Below are 24,408 nucleotides of genomic sequence, written 5' to 3' on the forward strand. Positions count from 1 at the left end.
ATTCCACATATTTTTACAAAACAACTATCCATTATGTAGGCATGGTGTTTTTATATTCTAATCTATGAGTATTTAACTTATTTTTTGTTTGTTTTTGCATTGATGCCATGTTGCTTCTTTCATTTTCACCTAAATTTGTATATAAACTTCATAAAGACAAGTTGGTGAGGTTTTTATTTGGATTGCATTGAATGTAGGATTGAGGAATGTGAACCTAGTTGATATCTTTACAATAATGAGTCATTCAACTTTGGAGCATGTGCTTTTTATCTAAATAATCTTCAATGTTTCTTAATATTTTAGAATTTTCTGTGTAGAGGTTCTACACATCTTTCTTTAGATTTAGTCTTATGTATTTGCCATTTGTAATTATAAATATCAACTTTAAGTTAAAATTCATTTCTGTTTAATCATGACAATATGAATATATGTTGTATTTTTGTATTGACATGTTAGTAATTCTAGTAATTTATCTATACGTGCTTTGTATTTTTCCATATAAGCAATCATCCGATCAGCAAATAATGTGGTTGTATTTTTTTTCTTTCAAATTCTTAATACCTTTTATATCCTTTGTGTCTTATGGCATTGGGTAGAACCACTAGTACTATGTTAAATAGAATATTAATGATATTAATATTTCTGGTGGTAAAGAATTCTGTTTGTATGTCAGAAATATACTTATTTCAACATCACTTTTGAAAAATAGTTTTGCTGAGTATTAAATTCTGGTTGGAAGTTATTTTTTCCCCAGCACTTTCAAGATGACATTGCTTAGCCTTCTTTTGAGAAGATGGCTGTCAAGTTTATTGTTCAGATATTGTGCGTTTTTTTCATCCGGCTGCTTTTTATAATGGTTTTTGATTTTCAATAGCTTTATTATATGCTTAGTTTAATTTTCTTTGGCTTTTATCTTGCAGTTTTTAAAGTTTCTTGAATATGTCAATTGATGTCTTTCATCAGTGTAGGAAAAGTTTCAGCGGTCTGCCTTGAAATATTGCTTCTGCCTCATGTTTTTCCTATTCTGTAACTCAAGGGATATGTGTATTAAATTTTTTCACCATGCCTCTTATATCTTCTGTGCCCTGTCTTTTATTTTAAATCACTTTTGATCCTTTTATTACATGCTGGATTTTTATTCTGACCAATCTTCTGCTTAACCAATTTTCTCTTCTTCTTAGTTCAATCTACTATTAAAATCATCAATTGAAGTTAAACTTCAATCATAACACTTTTTAGCTTTAGAATTATAATTTCCTTTTGAAATAGATTACAGTTTTCTGGTGAAATTCTTTATTATGTATTTATTTCTATACATTAATCACTATTTATTTGTGATCTGCTGGATTACTGTAATAATTGGATTATCTGCATGTCTTTTTTATTTTTCATTTTTTCTCTTGCTTGGTAAACCTGATAATGTGTTGAATTCTCGATATTATGCATGGGAAGTTGCAGTTGTTCTGTATGTAGTTATATTCCACTAGAGACGGATAAGGAACTTTTAAATATCTGACATATATAGATTTAGGGCATTTATGGAAAGACATGAATTGAGATAAATTTGTTTATCTTTTCATTTTTTTAACTAGTACAATGATGTCTGACATTAAAAAATCTTCTGAACTTTTTCAATCTCTTCTCAGCCCCCCCCAGTTCTATTTTGTAGTCTCACATAAAGTTAGTACAATACAGATTTTTAACTTACTTTAAAACCTTCTTCTTCCCCACCACTGAATGATAAGAACCAAGATTTTTGAAGTTGATTGCTGTCTAATTACCCTTTTTTCTTTTTTCCCCTGGATACTGGCTAATACTATGAGAATCCTATATACCTCACCAAGTTTCCACTCACCTGATCTCGGATTTTAAAACTGATAAAATACCTACAAGATTGTCATTTCTCTCAATTTAATGATAAGTAAACTGTGCCTCAGAGACATAAAAAACTTGCCTATGGTCACATGGATATTAATGTGAATACAAAGAATAAACCCAAAGGTTCTGGATTTAGAACTTGTCCCTTTCTACCATTAAGTGAGCTCATTTGGCACTAATGAAGGCAATGGGATTCCGAATACAAACTAAACTTAATTTACTCTCAGGTACTTTAAAATTTCTCTTAGATTTTCTCTCGAGAATGCAGTATAATATGAATATTTTAGCTCAATATTTTACAGGTAAGTTGAACGTTTATAAAAGTAATGTAAATATGTGTACCATATGCACACAGTGTACTTTCATAGGATAAAGTATTTTCCATACATAATCAAATTTTTTGGTCAAATTTGGTGCAACTGCATACATTGTTTATAAATCTTTAAAACATTGCTTCAAGTTCATCTGTTATTTCTCAGCAGTGGGGTAGACCTATGTAATTTTCTGCAGATAGAGGAGAAATATAACTTATTAAAATTTTAGTCTAGTTTTGTAGGAAATAAAGTACATCTAGACTCTAAGGCAAAATTAAATTTTCTAGTGTAAATCTTCCAGAGTGCTTCCCAATAAATTAATAAAGACACCTCAAAACACTGTCTGGTTTCCTTAACCTAAATACATTGTCAAGAAGAGAGTTTTATTTCTGCAATGGGAGTTAAATTTATAACTGAAATTTCCAGGGAAACTAGCTAATAAAAAGATCAATCGATAAGGTAATCTGTAATATTTGATTGAAAGAATGGTTTAGAAAAAGGTTTAAAGAATTTTCTCTACCTATGGAGTCATCTATGGAATTAAGACTAGAGAGTCTATAGTTGTTGAGAAGGTAACCTCCAAAAGAAGAGTTCAGCATTGAAATACAAGTGCAGGTGGTAATTTAAAAACTTAATATAATCTAACAGATATGAAGATGGGTCAAATGTCAAGAGTCTTGTTTTTTCCAAAATACCTTTATATTTACATGATGTGTCTCTATATTTACAAGTGCTATACAGCAAATCAACTGGAGTATTGAAAGAGATAAAATTCACATAGAATTAGCCTGGTTAATAATGTGATTTATTTTCAATGTTTTAATTTTTACTGGAACCCAAGCATTTTATGGAGTAGTATAGTATATCTACAGACAGCATTAGGATTTTGATTTGCTGCATAAAAGCAAAGATATGTACTTTCACAATTTATATCAACCCTGACTTATCAATAATAACAACTTGAAGAAATGCTGTCTAGATCCATCTAATTTGCAAATAGTGCCAAGATGCTCACCAAAATTGATTGACTATGATTTTGGCTTTTAGGAAATTTAAATCTCCACATTATGATTTTTCAGTCAATACTAAAGTAGGTAGGTGATATAGAGAGAAATGAAATGGATTTTCAGCAATTTGAAAATCAGACTTCCAAAATGGAACTCAGTCAAGAATGTTTTTCAAATAGTTTTACTTTGAAAATAACATCAACAAAAGCTAATATTAAATGCTGCAAATAGGAATATAAATTTGTTTTATGAGTAATGTAAAAGTACTATACAAACATACCATCAAAATAATAGAGAAAAACTCAAGAATCTTAATGATACATATTTAAATATGGAAAGAAATGAAAAACGAAAACTTTTAAAGTCAGTAGGGAATATATAAAGCCTCTCCCTAAATGGAATAGACCAATACAAATCACTCTAGTAAAGATTGGTGTGGCATGATTTCAGTACTATTGATTTTGTAGTATTTAATGAAAATTGATACCTTTTATTAAAATTTTAATGGTATTTTTGATTAGAGATAAGGGAAATGAAGAATACATGAGTCACTGAAATAGGGAAATATTTAAGGAATGTAAGGTAAATAAAGCATAACAAAGTAAAATACTTACCCTTTCAGCCACATGATGGCGCTGGAAACCGCGTTTGTATTTTTTATTTAACAACAAAGGAATACAGTGAGTTTGTATTTCTTTGAAAAGAAAAAGGCCACTCCATTCTTTACTCTGATGCTGAAGCTTGAAAGGTCAGGATATTAAAAATTATAGCAAATTGGGAATTAAATTCCCCAAAGCTGTTGTGAGGTAGTGCAAAGCCATTTGCAAATTGCACCAAATTTGCGATGGTATATTCCCAGAGAAGTCTGGCAGCCCGGCGTCTGCTGCTCTCGCATCTGCTCCTCGCAATTTGGGAGGCTGGAAGCGGCCAAGTTCACTACTCAGTCCCCGAGGAGGCCAAACACGGCACCTTCGTGGGCCGCATCGCGCAGGACCTGGGACTGGAGCTGGCGGAGCTGGTCCCGCGCCTGTTCCGGGTGGCGTCCAAAGGCCGCAGGGACCTTCTGGAGGTAAATCTGCAGAATGGCATTTTGTTTGTGAATTCTCGGATCGACCGCGAAGAGCTGTGCGGGCGGAGCCTGGAGTGCAGCATCCACCTGGAGGTGATCGTGGAGGGACCGCTGCAGGTTTTCCATGTGGATGTGGAGGTGAAGGACATTAACGACAATCCGCCAAGGTTCTTCCGACAAGAACAAAAATTATTTATTTTAGAGTCAAGAATAGTTGATTCCCGATTTCCGCTAGAGGGCGCATCTGATATGGATATTGGAGCAAATGCAGAATTGAGATACAAGTTAAATTCTAATGGATATTTTGATTTGGATGTTAAAAGAAATGAAGAAGAAACAAACTTTTTAGAGCTAGTATTGAAGAAGCCAGTAGATAGAGAAGAAACCCAAGAACATCATTTATTATTGATTGCAATTGATGGAGGAAAACCTGAACTAACAGGTACAGTTCAGTTATTGATCAATGTATTGGATGCAAATGATAATGCCCCGGAATTTGATAAATCAATTTACAATGTTAGATTACTGGAAAATACACCGAACGGGACGTTAGTTATTAAATTGAACGCTTCAGATGCAGATGAAGGCATTAATAAGGAAATAGTGTACCTCTTTAGTAATCTTGTTCTTGACAACGTAAAATCCAAATTTATAATCGATTCTAACAGTGGGGAAATAACAGTTAAGGGAGAACTGGATTACGAAGACTGTAATTTATATGAAATTAATGTTGATGCTGTAGATAAAAGTACATTCCCATTAACTGGACACTGCAAAGTAATAGTGAAACTCTTGGATGAGAACGATAATACTCCGGAGATGGTCATAACCTCTCTATCTCTGCCTGTCCAAGAGGATGCTCAAGTGGGCACTGTCATTGCCCTGATCAGTCTGTCCGACCGCGACTCCGGTGCCAACGGGCAGGTGACATGCACTCTGTCAGCGTCGCACATTCCCTTCAAGCTGGTGTCCACCTTCAAGAATTACTATTCGCTGGTGCTGGACAGCGCCCTGGACCGCGAGAGCGTGTCGGACTACGCTGTAGTAGTGACCGTGCGGGACGGGGGCTCGCCTTCGCTGTCCGCCACTGCCAGCGTGTCCGTGGAGGTGGCCGACGTGAACGACAACGCGCCGGCGTTCGCGCAGCCCGAGTACACGGTGTTCGTGAAGGAGAACAACCCGCCCGGCTGCCACATCTTCACGGTGTCTGCGCGGGATGCGGACGCGCAGGAGAACGCGCTGGTGTCCTACTCGCTGGTGGAGCGGCGGGTGGGCGAGCGTGCGCTGTCGAGCTACGTGTCTGTGCACGCGGAGAGCGGCAAGGTGTACGCGCTGCAGCCGCTGGACCACGAGGAGCTGGAGCTGCTGCAGTTCCAGGTGAGCGCGCGCGACGCGGGCGTGCCGCCTCTGGGCAGCAACGTGACGCTGCAGGTGTTCGTGCTGGACGAGAACGACAACGCGCCCGCGCTGCTGCCGCCTGGGGCGGGCGGCGTGGGCGGCGCGATGAGCCAGCCGGTGTCGCGGTCCGTGGGTGCGGGCCACGTGGTGGCGAAGGTGCGCGCGGTGGACGCGGACTCGGGCTACAACGCGTGGTTGTCTTATGAGCTGCAGCCGTCGGTGGGGAGCGCGCGCAGCCCGTTCCGCGTGGGATTGTACACGGGCGAGATCAGCACAACGCGTGCCCTGGACGAGGCGGACGCGCCGCGCCAGCGCCTGCTGGTGCTGGTGAAGGACCACGGCGAGCCGTCGCTGGTGTCTACCGCCACCGTGCTGCTGTCGCTGGTGGACAGCGGCCAGGCGCCGAAGACCCCCTTGCGGATGTCTCCGGGGACCACAAGCGTGGACACGGCTCTAGTGGACGTGAACGTGTACCTGATCATCGCCATCTGCGCGGTGTCCAGCCTGTTGGTGCTCACGCTGCTGCTGTACACGGCGCTGCGGTGCTCGGCGCCGCCCACCCAGGGCGTGTGCGAGCCCGGGAAGCCCACGCTGGTGTGCTCCAGCGCTGTGGGGAGCTGGTCGTACTCGCAGCAGAGGCGGCAGAGGGTGTGCTCTGGGGAGGGCCCTCCCAAGGCCGACCTCATGGCCTTCAGCCCCAGTCTTCCTCAGGCTCCCAGCTCATCAGACAATGTGAGTTTCAAAAATTTTATTCATAGCAATTTTTCATCATAAGTCTTTAATATTACATACTTAATATTTCCTTCCATCTCTCTTTTTACTTTGAATTCTGGCTTTATACTTAATAACTGCAGCATTCTTTTAGATGTAAATTTTCTGTTGGTAGTAATTCATTGACTTAAAATTATGCTTGAAATTCATTAGTTTGTTAGAGACAATTGCTTTACACTATAGAGTTTATTTCAGTAACATTCCCCCTTTTTATAAGGTTTTTAATATGGAATTAATGGATTTGTGCTTTCCACGATAGAAAGTGTTTTCAAAATTAAATTTTAATAAGTATTTTAATTTTCAATCTTGAGGAAATGTAGGAAGGTACTTGTAAGACATATATTTAAAGTTATTAGTTATTCTCAAAGTCTCATATTATGGTACATCAAAATGTTTTTATATTATTGAATCAGTTTGCCTTTTGTTCTTTATTGAATATAAAATATTTTAGTGTTGTTTTACACCAGTTTATTTCTTCAGTAATATTTGTGCACTGAATGATTATTTTCAAGTTAGTCTAAATTGTTAGTCTTTGCATACTTGTGATGAATTTAACATGAGTAGTTAAAATTTTTAGCTTGAAAGCCTTCATTTTATTCATTTTTGAATAGGAAACACATTTACATGGTTTAAAATGTTTCCCTTCTACCTCCAATAACAAGCCACTTAGTACACCTTCTTGGTTATTTCAAACGTTACAGTATCTTGGTTATCTTTCTGAAGATATTTTCTTCATCTAAAAATCAACTGCCCTTTCCTATTTTAATGCATAATATTTGTATTTCCTTTCCTCTTGTTTTCCTTGGTCAATATATCATAACATCATTACCTAAGATTTCTCATTGTTTTCTCCAGATCTATGGTGTCCCATTTTGCAGATATATTATGATCCCACCCCTTAATGTCAACATTTAGTGGAAGAATGATTAGGTTTTGTATAATTTGCATTTTTCAATTTTCAAATTATTATGTTGGTGAGAAAAATTGTGAACTCCTACATTTTAGAAAATCCTAACATTTTCAAATTAGAAAATTTTGGATTTATTGTTGCTTTTTGGTTTTCAGAATAAAAAAATAAGTATCATGATACAAACTCCACTCTTGAGTTTGTTGTTTACCAATACAATTGTGTGTAAGAAAGCTATACAATTGAATCTACCATAGGCAAGGGTACTCTCCATCTCAAATATTACAAAGAATTGTTTTTCTGTACTTCTTGAAAAAACAGTGGTGGGTTCAGCAGGTAATAAATATTTCACATTTCATATGATAAAATATCAATTCTCCCTTTTATTGCTTTGCCTTATTTTATTGCTTTATTTTCTTGCATTCTCATATACATTTAATTTCATAAGTACACTTATATCATACTATTCAAATATTTCTAATACCCCATTACTTTGGGAGAAGTCCTAGACATTGAGAAAGGAGTTCTCACCATTGTGAAAATTATAGTTAACTGTTGTCAGATTTTAAAAATCAAGTTAATTTAGTTTTAAAATATAAACTCTTTGATTTATATTATAACTGAAATCTTTCCATGCTGGGGAAGTTGTTCATAGACTGACTAAACCTTTTTTCTCTACATATATTCTCCCTTGACCAGAATGAATTGTTTTTTGCAAATAAATGAACAAAAGTATAAGCTGTTTCTCATGAGAAGACTAATATTTTCCTTTTCCATGTTAATTTATTTTACATGAAGTATTTCAGTAACATTGTATAATTTTCTACTGGAGCCAATAAACAGAATTATTACAACTTTCCAATAAATTGGATTATTATATTACAAACCTTCTGGAAATTTCTAGGAACTGCAATGGAGTGATAGATTTGATACTTAACTTTAATTAACTAATTTGAAAGTTGAAAATTGAAGACTCTTCACTTAGGGCAAATTTTTTGAAAAACCTTAACCACTACCAGAAAATCTTCAACAATAAGACTGCAGGTCAATACATCTTTTTTCAAGGCTAATCTTCCCTCAAGCAAAGGAACCTGTTTGTTTTAGGGATTATTATTGGTTAGCAAAAGAACTCTTTGCTTACGAAAAAAACAAACCTGCAATGATAAGGACTACTACATCCTCATAGATCTAGGTTAATTAGTTTAAGCTGGAACTTTTGGGGGAAGCTTTGTATTACAGTTGTCTGTGAGGATTTTACAAGTATATCCGAATTTTGAAAGAAGGTGGTGTTGACATGTGTCCATTTGAAAGTCTTTTGTGTGATTCTTATTTTCCCCTTTTGAGAAAGAGTTTAATCACCTCCAGGTGATGATGTTAAGGATGAGTTCATAGTGAAATTGACATTTTGGCTTTACTTTAATATGAGGGTAACATTTTTACAGGTAAAGATGGAGGTAATTTTATAAAACAGCTTGACCAAAAATTGTATTGAGGAAGAAGACAAGCAAGTGATGTATATTATCTGCAAAACATAATTCACACTGGAGAGTAGTTGAAAATAACACTCGAATTGTTGGCTTGTGATCACATATCAGGTCACATAGAAGTGATACTAATGTCTTAGAATTTCTGTGTTTAGTGAAATTCAGTGAAAACTAGCCATGAAGATAAATACGGTGGTGTGTGAAAAGACACATGGACTGTAGGCACACTTTGAATAGGACAGGTGAGGAAAAGGGGTATTAAAAATTCATATTGGTGACATGTAGAATGTTCATGCCATTAAAAGAAAATGAGAATTTCAAGGGTTTGAATTTGGGGGTTATTAATGATTTCTCTTCATAATCTTAAAATTGTAATTAAATTATTTTCTAGGAATCACCAACATGTATGGGTGAAAATGACAGTTATAACCATAGAAAGAAGGGAGAAGCTATAAGTTTGGGAATACTTTCAATAAAACTTATTTGAAATGTTGGAAGTGATGAGAACACTTAAAGGAAAGCATGTAAAAGGTTGAGATTAAGAGAAAAGGATGAGGTCATTCAGGAACAGCTGAAAGATCAGAGCAACAAAGAACAATGGGTAGAAACTCCACTAGAATTTGCAATGATGGAGAGGTATGTGAAGGGAAATGTTTTGAGGGGGAGGCCTAATATAAACTGCAGGGAAATTAAATGTAAAGAATATACACTAAAATTTTTATTTTCCATTATTAAATAGAAGAAACATCTGTAGGAGTATTTGATATTCATTGAACAAGAAAGAGTGGACTTCAATAATCTATAAGGTTTTTAAATTTTGGATAAAATTTGTTAATTTAAAATTACATTCTTTCCCCAGAGCAAAATATAACAGCATGTCCTGTGACAGAAATATATGTGCATGTTTTTTCTCTACATAAAGTGTGTAGGGTAGTTTGTATTTCTAATTCCCACACCTACTTCCAATCACACTTAAATTCTTTAAACTGCTCGATAACTGTTTAAATTATTGAGAGGAAAGTTGTTTCATTATGAATAATTTGATCTCTTATCCTACTCTAATAAAAGACGTCAAAAGATATTAAACTGACTCTGCAAATTACAAACATGAGTAGATTTACTATTAAAATACGGCAAAAGAATTTTTTTTTACTTTGAAGAACTACATAGCACAGCACGGTTTTGAGAATCATTTCTTGCTTACCCTTTGAAGCCGCATGATGTCGCTGTTTACCATGAAGTTACATCTAGCTGTTATCCAAACACATTCCTCCCATTACTTACTGCATCCTTCCACGAGTGCTGAATGATGGCGGGCGCAGAAGAATTGGATTAACAGACTCGGATCATACAGTATGTCATCTTAATGCCGAGAGAAGGTATTCTTATGGAAATAAAACAAGTATTTGACATGGTTATTAACCCGGAAGGCCGACTGGGATCACGGTGTTTGCTGCTCTCGCTTCTGCTCCTTGAAGTCTGGGAGGCTGGGAGCGGCCACGTCCACTACTCGGTCCCCGAGGAAGCCAAACACGGCACCTTCGTTGGCCGCATCGTCCAGGACCTGGGGCTGGAGCTGGCGGAGCTGGTGCCGCGCCTGTTCCGGGTGGCGTCCAAAGGCCACGGGGACCTTCTGGAGATAAATCTGCAGAATGGCATTTTGTTTGTGAATTCTCGGATCGACCGTGAGGACTTGTGCGGGCGGAGCCTGGAGTGCAGCATCCACCTGGAGGTGATCGTGGAGAGGCCGCTGCAGATTTTCCATGTGGAGGTAGAAGTGAAAGATATTAATGACAATCCACCTGTGTTCCTGGTGAAGGAACAAAGAGTGCTGATTTACGAATCAAGGCTGCCAGATTCTCTGTTTCCACTAGAGGGCGCGACGGATGAGGATGTTGGCTCAAATTCCATTTTAACCTATGAATTGAGTTCCAGTGAATACTTCGTACTAGATGTGAAAACAAACAGTGATGACAGTACACAAATTGGACTCGTGTTAAGGAAGTCTTTGGACCGAGAGGAAACTCCTGAACATAATTTAGTCTTGACGGCTATTGACGGAGGCAAACCTGAGCTCACTGGCACAGTTCAGCTGCTGGTCACTGTGCTGGACGTAAATGACAATGCTCCCAGTTTCGAACAGCCTGAATACGAAGTAAGAATATTCGAAAACTCAGACAACGGAACAATAGTTATCAGATTGAATGCTTCTGATCCCGACGAAGGAGATAATCAGAAGATTTCTTACTCTTTTAATAGACTTGTTCCACCAATGGTTATTGACCAGTTTAGCATAGATACAAATAGTGGAGAAATAACAATTCGAAAGAATCTGGATTTTGAAAAAGTGAATTCCTATAAAATCCGTATTGACGCCACGGACAGAGGCCACCCACCGATGGCAGGTCATTGTACAATTTTGGTAAAAGTGTTAGATATTAATGATAATGTCCCTCAGATTTCCTTGACTTCGTTGTCCCTTCCAGTCAAGGAGGACGCTCCACTCGGTACCGTGATTGCCTTAATCAGCGTGTCCGACCAAGATGCTGGTGTCAACGGGCAGGTGACCTGCTACCTGATGCCCCACGGCCCCTTCAGGCTGGTGTCCACCTTCAAGAATTACTATTCGCTGGTGCTGGACAGCGCCCTGGACCGCGAGAGCGTGTCGGACTACGCTGTAGTAGTGACCGCAAGGGACGGGGGCTCGCCTTCGCTGTCGGCCACCGCCAGCGTGTCCGTGGAGGTGGCCGACGTGAACGACAACGCGCCGGCGTTCGCGCAGCACGAGTACACGGTGTTCGTGAAGGAGAACAACCCGCCCGGCTGCCACATCTTCACGGTGTCTGCGCGGGATGCAGACGCGCAGGAGAACGCGCTGGTGTCCTACTCGCTGGTGGAGCGGCGGGTGGGCGAGCGTGCGCTGTCGAGCTACGTGTCTGTGCACGCGGAGAGCGGCAAGGTGTACGCGCTGCAGCCGCTGGACCACGAGGAGCTGGAGCTGCTGCAGTTCCAGGTGAGCGCGCGCGACGCGGGCGTGCCGCCTCTGGGCAGCAACGTGACGCTGCAGGTGTTCGTGCTGGACGAGAACGACAACGCGCCGGCGCTGCTGCCGCCTGGGGCGGGCGGCGTGGGCGGCGCCGTGAGCCAGCTGGTGTCGCGGTCGGTGGGCGCGGGCCACGTGGTGGCGAAGGTGCGCGCGGTGGACGCGGACTCGGGCTACAACGCGTGGCTGTCTTATGAGCTGCAGCCGTTAGCGGGGGGCGCGCGCAGCCCGTTCCGCGTGGGGCTGTACACGGGCGAGATCAGCACGACGCGCACCCTGGACGAGGCGGACACGCCGCGCCAGCGCCTGCTGGTGCTGGTGAAGGACCACGGCGAACCTGCGCTGGTGTCTACCGCCACCGTGCTGCTGTCGCTGGTGGACAGCGGCCAGGCGCCGAAGATCCCCTCGCGAATGTCGGTCGGCGTCGCGAGCGTGGACACGGCTCTAGTGGATGTGAACGTGTACCTCATCATCGCCATCTGCGCGGTGTCCAGCCTGTTGGTGCTCACGCTGCTGCTGTACACGGCGCTGCGGTGCTCGGCGCCGCCCACCCAGGGCGTGTGCGGGCCCGGGAAGCCCACGCTGGTGTGCTCCAGCGCCGTGGGGAGCTGGTCGTACTCGCAGCAGAGGCGGCAGAGGGTGTGCTCTGGGGAGGGCCCGCCCAAGGTCGACCTCATGGCCTTCAGCCCCAGTCTACCTCCCTGTCCAGTAGTGGCGGATTTGGGCGAACATCATGATTTAAATGACGATCATTATGCCAAAGTAAGTCTGAATTTTCATAATTAACAGTTATTAGTTATTTTGAAATATTATAGTTGTTTTCCAGTGTTTCTCTTTACAGTTTCCTTCTTAAATATTTGAATATTTCCACATTATATACATCTTTTTCTTTTAATTATCTTTTTGTTATTAATCTTTTTTTAAAAATTATTATTTATATTAATTTCCGGTTGGTTTGTTATCTGTCTTAGTTTATAGTAGAATTAGACATTATTAACATCATTCTACACCTTAAGATTTTTTGTCTTCAAACTCAAAATACTTGAATATATCTATTTCTTGTCTATTTTTTAATTGGCATAAATAGTATTTTTTCCAATTAATTCTGTAGAATTACAGCTTTCCATCTGAACTTCAGGAGAGTTGTCTCTCATTTTGTCATTTAAAAATAATATATTGACATTTTAACACTTTTACTTATTCTTTTACCCTTTCTATTTTTCTTTTCTTCTTTTTGGCTGGTAAATTTTACTTAGCCAACACTTCAAGTTATCCATTTTGTGTAAGGACTCTGTCCATCTTATTTTATTCTCTAGATTCCCCTTTGGACCCGGTGATTCCAAAGGCTGTAGTGGTCATTTATTGTTGGGCCTTTAAACCATTTGGGAAAAAATGACAGACATTAGTTATCAGACTGAGTACTTTTGATCTGGATGAAGGTGTGAAAGGGGAGATTTAATACTCTTAGTTACCATGTGACACCCATGTTATTGCTCAGTTTGTCAGGCATCCAAACATGGGAGAAATAGTAATTTAAGGGAATTTGGACTTTGATCAAATAAATCCACATAAAATCTGTGTTCCTGAGACACTGCAAATTTGTTGTTTGTGTTTGAGTTTTATTTGGATTTCTTTTTACGGAGAGCTATATCTTCTAACTTAATACTTTCACTTGTTCTTTCCATATTATGATTTTAACTAGTCACTATTTCTCTACACAAAAGCAGCAGATCCTAGTGTTAAGTGTCATGAGTTTTGAAGCCATCCTTCCTTGCCTAAATTCCATCCCTACCAATTTGTTTTGTGCAGCATGGATAATTGTTTAACCTCTCAGTTGGAATTGTTTAATTCCAACTTTTCTACCTGTAAAGTTGGAATGATTGACAGTAGTATCTATCACAAAGAATTGTAAGTATTTAGTAAATTGATACTTATAAGGTACCATAATAGTATTAGCTAAATAGTAAATGCTGAGTAAAATTACGTATTATTTTCTGAAGAGGTATAGTAAAATCTAAAATGTCAAAGTTGTCAGTGTGGCTTCCTATTATTTTAATTTTATGTAAACATTACATGTTTTGTTATTCATAGGGAGATCATAATTACCAAATTAATCCAAGATGACTCTAACGTTTTGAATGCCGAGTACTACACTGAAAAAATAATTTAAAATCGGTTTTTTAAAGTTGAAAATTGAATTAAGACTTTGGCAATGGAAAAGATGCTTGGATTCAAAAAAGACTATGTTTAATTGGAATGGTGTAGTTTCCCGCATTTAAAAGTTGCCCAAGGTCCGACATCTGAGGACTTACTTGGGGTTTATGCTCCCCAATGTGCTCATTTTCCATTCTTGAAATTGCAAAAACCATTAACAATATTTTCTGTTTTTTAAAAATATGTAAGCATACAATAATTTTAAAACACATACTTAAAAGTGACAAAATAGGCTATGGTTATCAATAAAGAGTGTCATTTGTATAGCTAGTTAGATATAACAACCTTAAAAACCAAATGCTGTTTTAGGAAATAGCAAAGAACCATAACCATCACTCTTGAGTAACCATTTTTAAAAGGTTCTAGGTGGGTCTCTAAGAGCATGATAATGAGCCAAGTCTCATTGAATTAACAAGACCCATTGCCTGGCTTCAAGAAGTTTGTCAAAAATTAAAGATACACATCACACATAAATATGACCATTTTAGAAGGCAGAATATTACAAGAGGTGCAAGAAATGTGAATCACTGGATTGGAAATGAAAAGAAAGATATACCTATTTCCTTTGTTGAAGGAGCCTTTCAAAAGTTATGATGTTTTTAGTGGTATTAAAATGGAGAAGTTTCCCCTGGGAGAGTATTGAGTGTCATAAGTATTCTTGAGAACAATGGAATTAAGTGAATGAGTACACAGAAAATACCACATGTGCCTGGAAACAGAGAATAGTTTGCTTTCGTCAAAACATGGTTATCATAGGAAAGAGTATGAGATAAGGCAGGAAAAAACAATATGAGAAAAATATCTTGGGTAACGTTGAGTACTACCGTAAGAAAGTTTAATTCATCTCTAATGCCCATTGAAAACTTGTATCAAAAAGTGTTAAGCAATAGGAATAAAAGGTGTTTTTCAGGAAGATGACTGTCAGGATTAAGTGAAGAATAAATGAGGTTGTGACAAGATGACACAGTTAGAAGCAATTTCAATAATCCAAGATAGCAGCAATATTTAAAACTCCTTTAGTCAGGTGTCAAACTTGGAAAGCATTTGAATGCAGATGTAATTATTTTACTTACAGTTAGGAACATGAGAGTGAAACATTTTTTTAAAAAACTTGCTCTGTTAAGTACTAGAACTAAAAAGGATAAAACACCCCAGTCTTGATTAAATACTGCTCTGAGTATGACAGATGAGTACCAACATTTATCTAATGAAATAAAGTTATATTGTAAAATAAATAATCTAAATGGTATTGGAGATTGTAAAAACCGTGATTATTCATAAAAACATGAGGCTTAGAAAGGATGGAAAGAATAAAGAGATATAAGGACCATAAACTCCTGAAAAAGAATACATAAATTCTGATGAAAAGAGACTCAGAATACTTTCTGATTCTCTGAATAGTCTCTGATGAAAAGAGACTCAGAAACTCAGAATACTTTCTTCTCACAAAATTCAGTTAATATAAATTACACCTCTACAAATATCCCCAAGCCTATCATTGTGTTTTCTTAAGAAAAATAAATGAATGAATTGCTTATATTCCTTGCTTCCTAAAAACAAACAACCTTTTAAAGTTTTTCTTCCATTAGTAGATTTTTGAATCCTGGATCCCAAGAGAGACCATGAGTTTTCTTAACAGAAATCTAAGAAAATACAGTTTCCTGAATCTGAACACAGGATTTTAAAACTTAGTGTTACTAACACAATTTGCTTTATTGTCACTTAAATTTTAATCTTTATTTTAAAACTTTGTGGAAAAACATAATCAAGGCATAAGGAAACCACAATTATGGTCACACTAAACATTCAGAAGTTTCCTATGAATGCCTTCAGCAAGAATGAGAATGTTCCCTTTAACAAAAATAAAGGAAAAAATTCAGAGGTTGAAATAAAACTTTGTATCTTAATATAAAGTTGATTTTTGTACTTCGTACTTACTATTTGGGCCACATGATGTCGCTCTTTACCGCGAAATTCTCTCATCTTCAAGACAAAACTAAGTCATCCCTTTCACATTGGAACAACTCTCCACGCTGTTACACTATCCGGAAGTTTAACAATGGAGAGCAAATCAGGATGGTAAAGAAGGGATAAGAAGATTCCTATAAATTTTGAGAGAAACCATTCTGCTTAGAGTTAAAAAAAACACAAAAATTTGAAATGGTGGACTCCAATCGAGGTGACCAGGGGGACCGGCATCTACTGCTGCTGTTTACTATAATTCTCACAGCCTGGGAGGCTGGGAGCGGCCAGGTCCACTACTCGGTCCCGGAGGAAGCCAAACACGGCACCTTCGTGGGCCACATCGCCCAGGACCTGGGGCTGGAGTTGGCGGAGCTGGTGCCGCGCCTGTTCCGGGTGGCGTCCAAAGGTCGCGGGGACCTCCTGGAGGTAAATCTGAAGAATGGCATGTTGTTTGTGAATTCTCGGATCGACCGCGAGGAGCTGTGCGGGCGGAGCACGGTGTGTAGCATCCACCTGGAGGTGATCGTGGAGAGACCGCTGCAGGTTTTCCATGTGGATGTGGAAGTGAAGGACATTAACGACAATCCGCCTATGTTCCCGGGAACGCAAAAGAATCTGTTCATTGCGGAATCCAGGCCGCTTGACTCTCGGTTTCCACTAGAGGGCGCATCCGATGCAGATATCGGGGAGAATGCTTTGCTGACTTACAGACTGAGCTCCAATGAGCATTTCTCTTTGGACGTTCCGACTACCGACGAACAGGTAAAACCTCTTGGACTTGTATTACGGAAACATTTAGATAGGGAAGAAGCTCCGGAGATTTTTTTACTGCTCATAGCCACTGACAGAGGCAAACCTGAGCTGACTGGCACCGTTCAGTTGCTCGTCACTGTGCTAGATGCCAATGACAACGCCCCTGCTTTCGATAGAACATTCTATGCGGTGAAATTACCAGAAAATGTTCCTAATGGAACGTTGGTAATTAAACTTAATGCCTCGGATTTAGATGAAGACTTGAATGGGGACATTATTTACTCATTTTCCAGTGATGTTTCCCCAGGTGTAAAGTCTAAGTTCTACATAGACCCCTTAAGTGGAGAAATTCTAGCAATTGGACATATCGATTTTGAAGAAAACGATGCCTACAAAATTCGAGTAGAGGCGATTGATAAAGGCTTCCCACCCTTGGCTGGTCACTGTACAGTTCTTGTGGAAGTTGTGGACGCTAATGACAATGCCCCACAGTTGACTGTCTCTTCCCTGTCTCTAGCTATATCAGAGGATGCTCAGCCGGGCACAGTCATAACCTTGATTAACGTGTCTGACAGAGATTCTGGAGCGAACGGACAGGTGACCTGCTCACTAATACCCCATGTTCCCTTCAAACTGGTATCCACCTTCAAGAATTACTATTCGCTGGTGCTGGACAGCGCCCTGGACCGCGAGAGCGTGTCGGTCTATGAACTGGTGGTGACCGCGCGGGACGGGGGCTCGCCTTCGCTGTTGGCCACCGCCAGCGTGTCCGTGGAGGTGGCCGACGTGAACGACAACGCGCCGGCGTTCGCGCAAACCGAGTACACCGTGTTCGTGAAGGAGAACAACCCGCCCGGCTGCCACATCTTCACGGTGTCTGCGCGGGATGCGGACGCGCAGGAGAACGCGCTGGTGTCCTACTCGCTGGTGGAGCGGCGGGTGGGCGAGCGTGCGCTGTCGAGCTACGTGTCTGTGCACGCGGAGAGCGGCCAGGTGTACGCGCTGCAGCCGCTGGACCACGAGGAGCTGGAGCTGCTGCAGTTCCAGGTGAGCGCGCGCGACGCGGGCGTGCCGCCTCTGGGCAGCAACGTGACGCTGCAGGTGTTCGTGCTGGACGAGAACGACAACGCGCCGGCGCTGCTGCCGCCTGGGGCGGGCGGCGTGGGCGGCGCGATGAGCCAGCTGGTGTCGCGGTCCGTGGGTGCGGGCCACGTGGTGGCGAAGGTGCGCGCGGTGGACGCGGACTCGGGCTACAACGCGTGGCTGTCTTACGAGCTGCAGCGGTTAGCGGGGGGCGCGCTCAGTCCGTTCCGCGTGGGGCTGTACACGGGCGAGATCAGCACGACACGCGCCCTGGATGAGGCGGACGCGCCGCGCCAGCGCCTGCTGGTGCTGGTGAAGGACCACGGTGAGCCTGCGCTGGTGTCTACAGCCACCGTGCTGCTGTCGCTGGTGGACAGCGGCCAGGCGCCGAAGACCCCCTCGCGGATGTCAGTTGGCGCTGCGAGCGTGGACACGGCTCTGGTGGATGTGAACGTGTACCTGATCATCGCTATCTGCGCGGTGTCCAGCCTGTTGGTGCTCACGCTGCTGCTGTACACGGCGCTGCGGTGCTCGGCGCCGCCCACCCAGGGCGTGTGCGGGCCCGGGAAGCCCACGCTGGTGTGCTCCAGCGCCGTGGGGAGCTGGTCGTACTCGCAGCAGAGGCGGCAGAGGGTGTGCTCTGGGGAGGGCCCGCCCAAGGCCGACCTCATGGCCTTCAGCCCCAGCCTTCCTCCCTGTCCTGGATCTATAGATGGAACGGGAGATCCACATGCTTCTTTGGAATCCTCTGGGAAGGTGGGTTGTTCCTATAGTTTATTTATTATTATACTTATTTATTTAGTCTTGAAAATATTCTTATTACCCATATGGGTATATATTAAATTATATACCCATAGGAGTTTAATTAAAATAGTTTTTATTTTAGAGATATGCCAGAATTTAAAATTGTATTACCAGAAAGTGAATCTTAAGTTTATAGCTAATTTTGTGTTTCCACTTCCAAATGAGAATCATGATAAACCATACGTTGAATGGGTATTTGTTGGGTACTGAATCAACTTATTTAAAACCTGTTATGGGAGTCATGTTGAATTACTAAAGCAATGCTTTCACTGTACCTGAGAACTATTTGGTGAAAATAAATTTAGTTGTTACACATTAAGTAAACCTCAACACCATTTTATTATTTATTCATTTCTAAAGTGTGCATACTATTTTAGTCTAATTCCACTGTTTATAAGAAACCTCATAGCAGAAATAAGTCGTAACTGTTACCTTGTCAACTCTGTAGTTTTCTACTTTTCTCTGGATGGAGATGGTCTAGAGATATGGTTGGCCAGCACTACTCAGTGTCTATAACTTCAGTGACTAACTTCCAGTATACCCCAGAATACACGTGCTTTAACTTTAGGAATCTAGTTCTGACAATAAATATTACAAATATAACTCTCATTCAAACTTGTGTAAAATATGTTTTTATATGTCTGACAATGTAGATCTTAAGAAAATGTTGATTTAGAATCTTTTTACACTTAGAAAATGTCTTGAAATTAATATTTCAGGAAATATATTGGAAAAATATATTTTGGAAAAAATACTGATATTGGAAAAAATACTTGCTGACCTGTACTTTCTTTCCTCAAGAAGACTTTTTTCTTTTCATTGAAATTTTCTGTTAGTGACATAATGCTTGGGCATTAAAGATCTGCCTACATTCTACCCGTTGAATTCTCTTGAAATTCATCCTCTGGAACTTAAAAAAATTACCTCTACCAGTTTAGATGAGGATGTTAAACTTATTATTTCCTGAATTGTGATTTGGGACTTTCAAGTTGCTGGTTCTCCACACTCTTATAATTAGTTCATGCTTTTATTTTATTTTCTAATTTATATTTTATAAGCTTCCTTAGTCCTTATGTTGAGTTTTTGTGATATGATTTGTATTTCTATTCATGTGTTTTATTTTTTATTGTGTTAGGTATTTTACAAGGTCAGAGTGGCATTGAGAATAAAGCCACAATATAAGCATAAAATGTAAGCAAAATTCACTTAAAATATTTCAGTAATTTTTTATTTCACCCTATAGGACACATGTTTGGTATATGCTACAAAACAATATCTTTTTTCATTTTATTTCTTTCAAAACTTGAATATTTTCTGAACTTCTGTGGTCAAACCTGTCTATGTCTGTCAGCACAACTCACCTTAAATCAATGACTAAATCCAGACATACTTTCAAATATCTCTGTCCTTGCACTTTGGTCAGATTCCATATGCCAGGTAAACTCGGGCCAAGGTATTTAGTTATGTTATATTGATGAAGGACTGCTAGAAATGTCATTTCCCCCCTAAACCCCACCTCTAATCTCTTAGAGTTAGTATTATTTAAGTACTTACTATGTCTTCTATAATTATAAATTGTATTCTTTATTATTGATGGCTATATTGATATAATTGGTTATTTAGTCTTTTATATTAATCTTTATTATCTCCCAGATATGGGCTGTCATCATAGGCAAATTTTCAAAAGATCAGTGTACATCTTAGTAATGAATTTATTTTTGGGGTCATCAGGAAGTATGAGCACACTGGGATTCAGGGAGGTTAGGACTGAAAAAGCTGGGAAGTTCAAAATGAAGTGGTGAAAGTATGGAAGACACTTAATTACTGTGCCTAATAGCTGTCCCTCTGTGCTTCAGTAGGTAACAGTCTTCAATTCAAGCCAGAATAATGAAACCAATAATGAAGCCCCTCTATGAGTATGCCAGTCTCTAAATTGTAGTTTCTAAATAGGGCTAGCTATCTAAGTTATAAGCCAATCTCAGACACATTTGCAAGTAAAACAGGCACTATAAATAAGTATACAAGACTACAGCATTAATAGAGCATATCTCAGGCAAATTGGGGTCAGCCTGTTCTTAGATCTGATAATGCCAACTGCATTAGCAATACCTCAAGTCCTGGTTCCCTGACTCCATCTCAGAATTTCTAAAATAAGTGGGACTGGCAAATTTACATATTTACAACACTCCAGGTGATTCTTATCCAACTGAAGTTTTAGTTCCAATAGCCCTATGGAGATGCTTGGCAAAGCAAATGCCTACTATACGACGGGATGTAGTTTAGCTACATCCTATTTTTTATTCAGTATTGGAGATTTACATGGGGACAGTATTCATCCGTATTTTTTATTCAGTATTGGAGATTTACATGGGGACATTTATGTTATTACCTGGTATAAAATGCACATTAACAGGAATGAAGTTTCATTTATATCATTATCTTGTGTTGAGATGATAAATCATTGATAAACTTATTTTAAGATTCCAGATAGTAGCTCAAAATGAACATTGGTATTGTGGGTAGATAGATAGCTCATTACATTTTAGTTTATGCTTATTAGAAAAGTAACCGTTAAAATCAACATTTGAATGGACTTTGACCCCAATCATTCTAAAGGAGTAGAGATGTATAAAAACAAAATTTAGTAGCACACATAAGTTAATGAACCCAGTGACCCTCATTTCTGTAAATTTTCTTCTTCATAAATGTTGCTCTAGTTTCAGCTCAAATAACAACTAAAAGAGTTCAAAAATTTCCATCTCTTAAAACTAGCTCTTTTATAAATCACAATATCATTAAAGTAAAGAAATTAACCTTTGGATAAGACCAAAGGTCCTATTAAGTTTTCCTGTTTTGGAAAAAGAGAAATTTCATGTTATTCAGTAGTATACATATATTCATGGCAAGTTTCAGTTATTGAATATTTTATTCCATGTTTTGAGAGCAAGAGAAAATATTTTTATGGGAGGTGGTGATGAAAAACTTTATTGACACTGATAAAACTATTAGATGATTCCAAAACTGCATTGGTATATTTGAAAAGCTTAAATATAACAAAGATGAAGGCAGTTGTTTCTGAAAGTGGAAATCGTGCGTTTTTGAATTAATTTATTTAGAATCATAATTAAGGTTTTTTTTGCCCATGTAAGATGTATATAAAAAAGTAAACTTCTCCCTGTATAACTGATTTTTCAATAAAAGCACCTTTCTGTTTTCTTGAAGACAGGAACCACCACTGAGCCTAAGCAGTAGCAGTAATGAAGGCATTGTAAAGTGACAATATTCTATTGGTAGTAATTTTGCTAAAGGAACCAATTTTGGTCTTGAGCATTGTGAAAATGAATGTGGCTTCATTGAGTCTTGAGAATAATTGCCATTTATGAAGCATTCACTTTCCTTAAGATGCTATCCTAAGCACTTGATTCACACAACCACCATATTATTATTATTATTATTATTATTATTATATGAAAGTTATGAAAGTGGAAACTGAGACTGAGAGAGGTTAAATTATATCCCCTAAGTCACACAACTTGTAAGTTGGAGAATAGGAATATGAATGGAGAAATTTCTGATGTTTAAGCTAGAGATCTCTTTTAGAAGTTGCAAACACCTCACAGAGAATTGATGCTTGAGATTTGTGTCTAAATAATGTTTATTTAATCTCAAAATAATGACAAAGAGGAGTTAATTAATTGTGAGAACTTGAAGATACCTAAATTTGTTACCAATGAAATACAAGTACACTCAGTATTATATAAATATTAAGGGTATTTTCAAATTTAGCTAATTAAATGATAACATAGTTAGGGGAAGAATTACTCCTCTGAGATTCTGCATTCACTAGGGATCTGCTTTAGGGATCAACTGTGATTGTTATTATTTACAAAAGAGACACGATGTGAGGCTTTGAGAGTCCATAGAGATACAAACACATAAAAATAGAATTAAAAGATATGAATAAAAGGAAAGTTGTTAAACTCATGGAATTGTACTTACACATTTAAGCCACGGGATGTCGCGGTCTTCCACAAAATAGCTTTTAGAACAAAGGCATAATCCTGGGTTTCTCAAGGAGTAGAAAGGAGCTACATTCTGAGATCTCAGGCATTTCGATAAAACTGGATGTAAGAAATCGAATAGGAAAATTCGGAGCGTGTGTGTCTTCTAGACCGCTGATTCATAGATTTGTAAAACAGGAGAAAGGTATGTATGATGTTGGTCTACAGACCCAGCGGCCTGAAAGCTGGGCACCTGCTGCTTTCTCTTCTGCTCCTCCTAACCTGGGAGACCGGGACCTGCCAGGTCCACTACTCGGTCCCCGAGGAGGCCAAACACGGCACCTTCGTGGGCCGCATCGCCCAGGACCTGGGGCTGGAGTTGGCGGAGCTGGTACCGCGCCTGTTCCGGGTGGCGTCCAAAGGCCGCGGGACCTTCTGGAGGTAAATCTGCAGAATGGCATTTTGTTTGTGAATTCTCGGATCGACCGCGAGGAGCTGTGCGGGCGGAGCGCGGACTGTAGCATCCACCTGGAGGTGATCGTGGAGAGGCCGCTGCAGGTTTTCCACGTGGAGGTGGAGGTGAAGGACATTAACGACAATCCGCCGGTGTTCTCTGTCTCAGAACAAAAGCTCTCAATACCCGAATCTCGACTGCTTGATTCTAGATTTCCGCTAGAAGGCGCATCGGATGTGGATGTTGGAGAGAATGCAGTGCTTACTTACAGACTCACTCCAAATGAGTTTTTCATTCTTGATATTACAAACAAAAAAGACAAAGGCAAATTCCCAGTGCTTGTTCTACGAAAACTGCTGGATCGTGAAGAAACTCCTCAATTTCAGTTGTTATTAACGGCAACTGATGGAGGGAAACCCGAACTTACCGGATCTGTTTCTCTGCTGATCTTGGTGTTGGATGCCAATGATAATGCCCCTGTATTTGACCGACCCATTTATGAAGTTAAGATGTATGAAAATTCAGCGAACCAAACGTTAGTAATATGGCTAAATGCTTCTGATGCAGATGAAGAGATAAACAAAGAAATGATATATTCATTTAGCTCTTTGGTTTCACCTAGCATAAGAAGGAAATTTCAGATAAATGAAAGGACGGGAGAAATAAGAATAAATGATGCTATTGACTTTGAGGATAGTAACACTTACGAAATTCATGTAGATGTTACAGATAAAGGAAACCCACCTATGGTTGGTCACTGCACTGTCCTAGTGGAAATCATGGATGAAAATGATAATTCACCGGAGGTGGTTGTCACTTCGCTGTCTCTCCCTGTGCGTGAGGATGCTCAGGTGGGCAGTGTCATCGCCTTGGTCAGCGTGTCCGACCGTGACTCTGGCGCGAACGGACAGGTGACCTGCTCACTAACACCTCATGTCCCATTCAAGCTCGTGTCCACCTTCAAGAATTACTATTCGCTGGTGCTGGACAGCGCCCTGGACCGCGAGAGCGTGTCGGACTACGCTGTAGTAGTGACCGCGCGGGACGGGGGTTCGCCTTCGCTGTCGGCCACCGCCAGCGTGTCCGTGGAGGTGGCCGACGTGAACGACAACGCGCCGGCGTTCGCGCAGCACGAGTACACGGTGTTCGTGAAGGAGAACAACCCGCCCGGCTGCCACATCTTCACGGTGTCTGCGCGGGATGCGGACGCGCAGGAGAACGCGCTGGTGTCCTACTCGCTGGTGGAGCGGCGGGTGGGCGAGC

At 40.1% G+C, this 24,408-nt stretch overlaps 1 protein-coding gene across 3 annotated transcripts in view; it reads left to right on the forward strand.

The window, feature by feature from the left end:
* The first annotated feature begins 3,926 nt into the window (after positions 1-3,926).
* LOC109451776 (protocadherin alpha-C2) overlaps positions 3,927-24,408 on the forward strand; it is a 134,126-nt gene continuing 113,644 nt past the window's right edge. The window contains exon 1 of one of the 3 annotated variants that reach the window (XM_074313659.1): positions 3,927-6,398. In XM_074313659.1, the coding sequence (XP_074169760.1) occupies positions 4,044-6,398 (2,355 nt within the window). In that variant the 5' untranslated portion in view covers positions 3,927-4,043. Of the gene's footprint in view, positions 6,399-10,089; positions 12,634-16,114; positions 18,643-24,408 lie in introns of those variants that run through there. The other 2 variants (XM_074313656.1, XM_019740257.2) reach the window with 2 other exon arrangements.

This window comes from Rhinolophus sinicus, linkage group LG10, assembly GCF_036562045.2.
Source record: "Rhinolophus sinicus isolate RSC01 linkage group LG10, ASM3656204v1, whole genome shotgun sequence".
Lineage (NCBI taxonomy): Eukaryota > Metazoa > Chordata > Mammalia > Chiroptera > Rhinolophidae > Rhinolophus > Rhinolophus sinicus.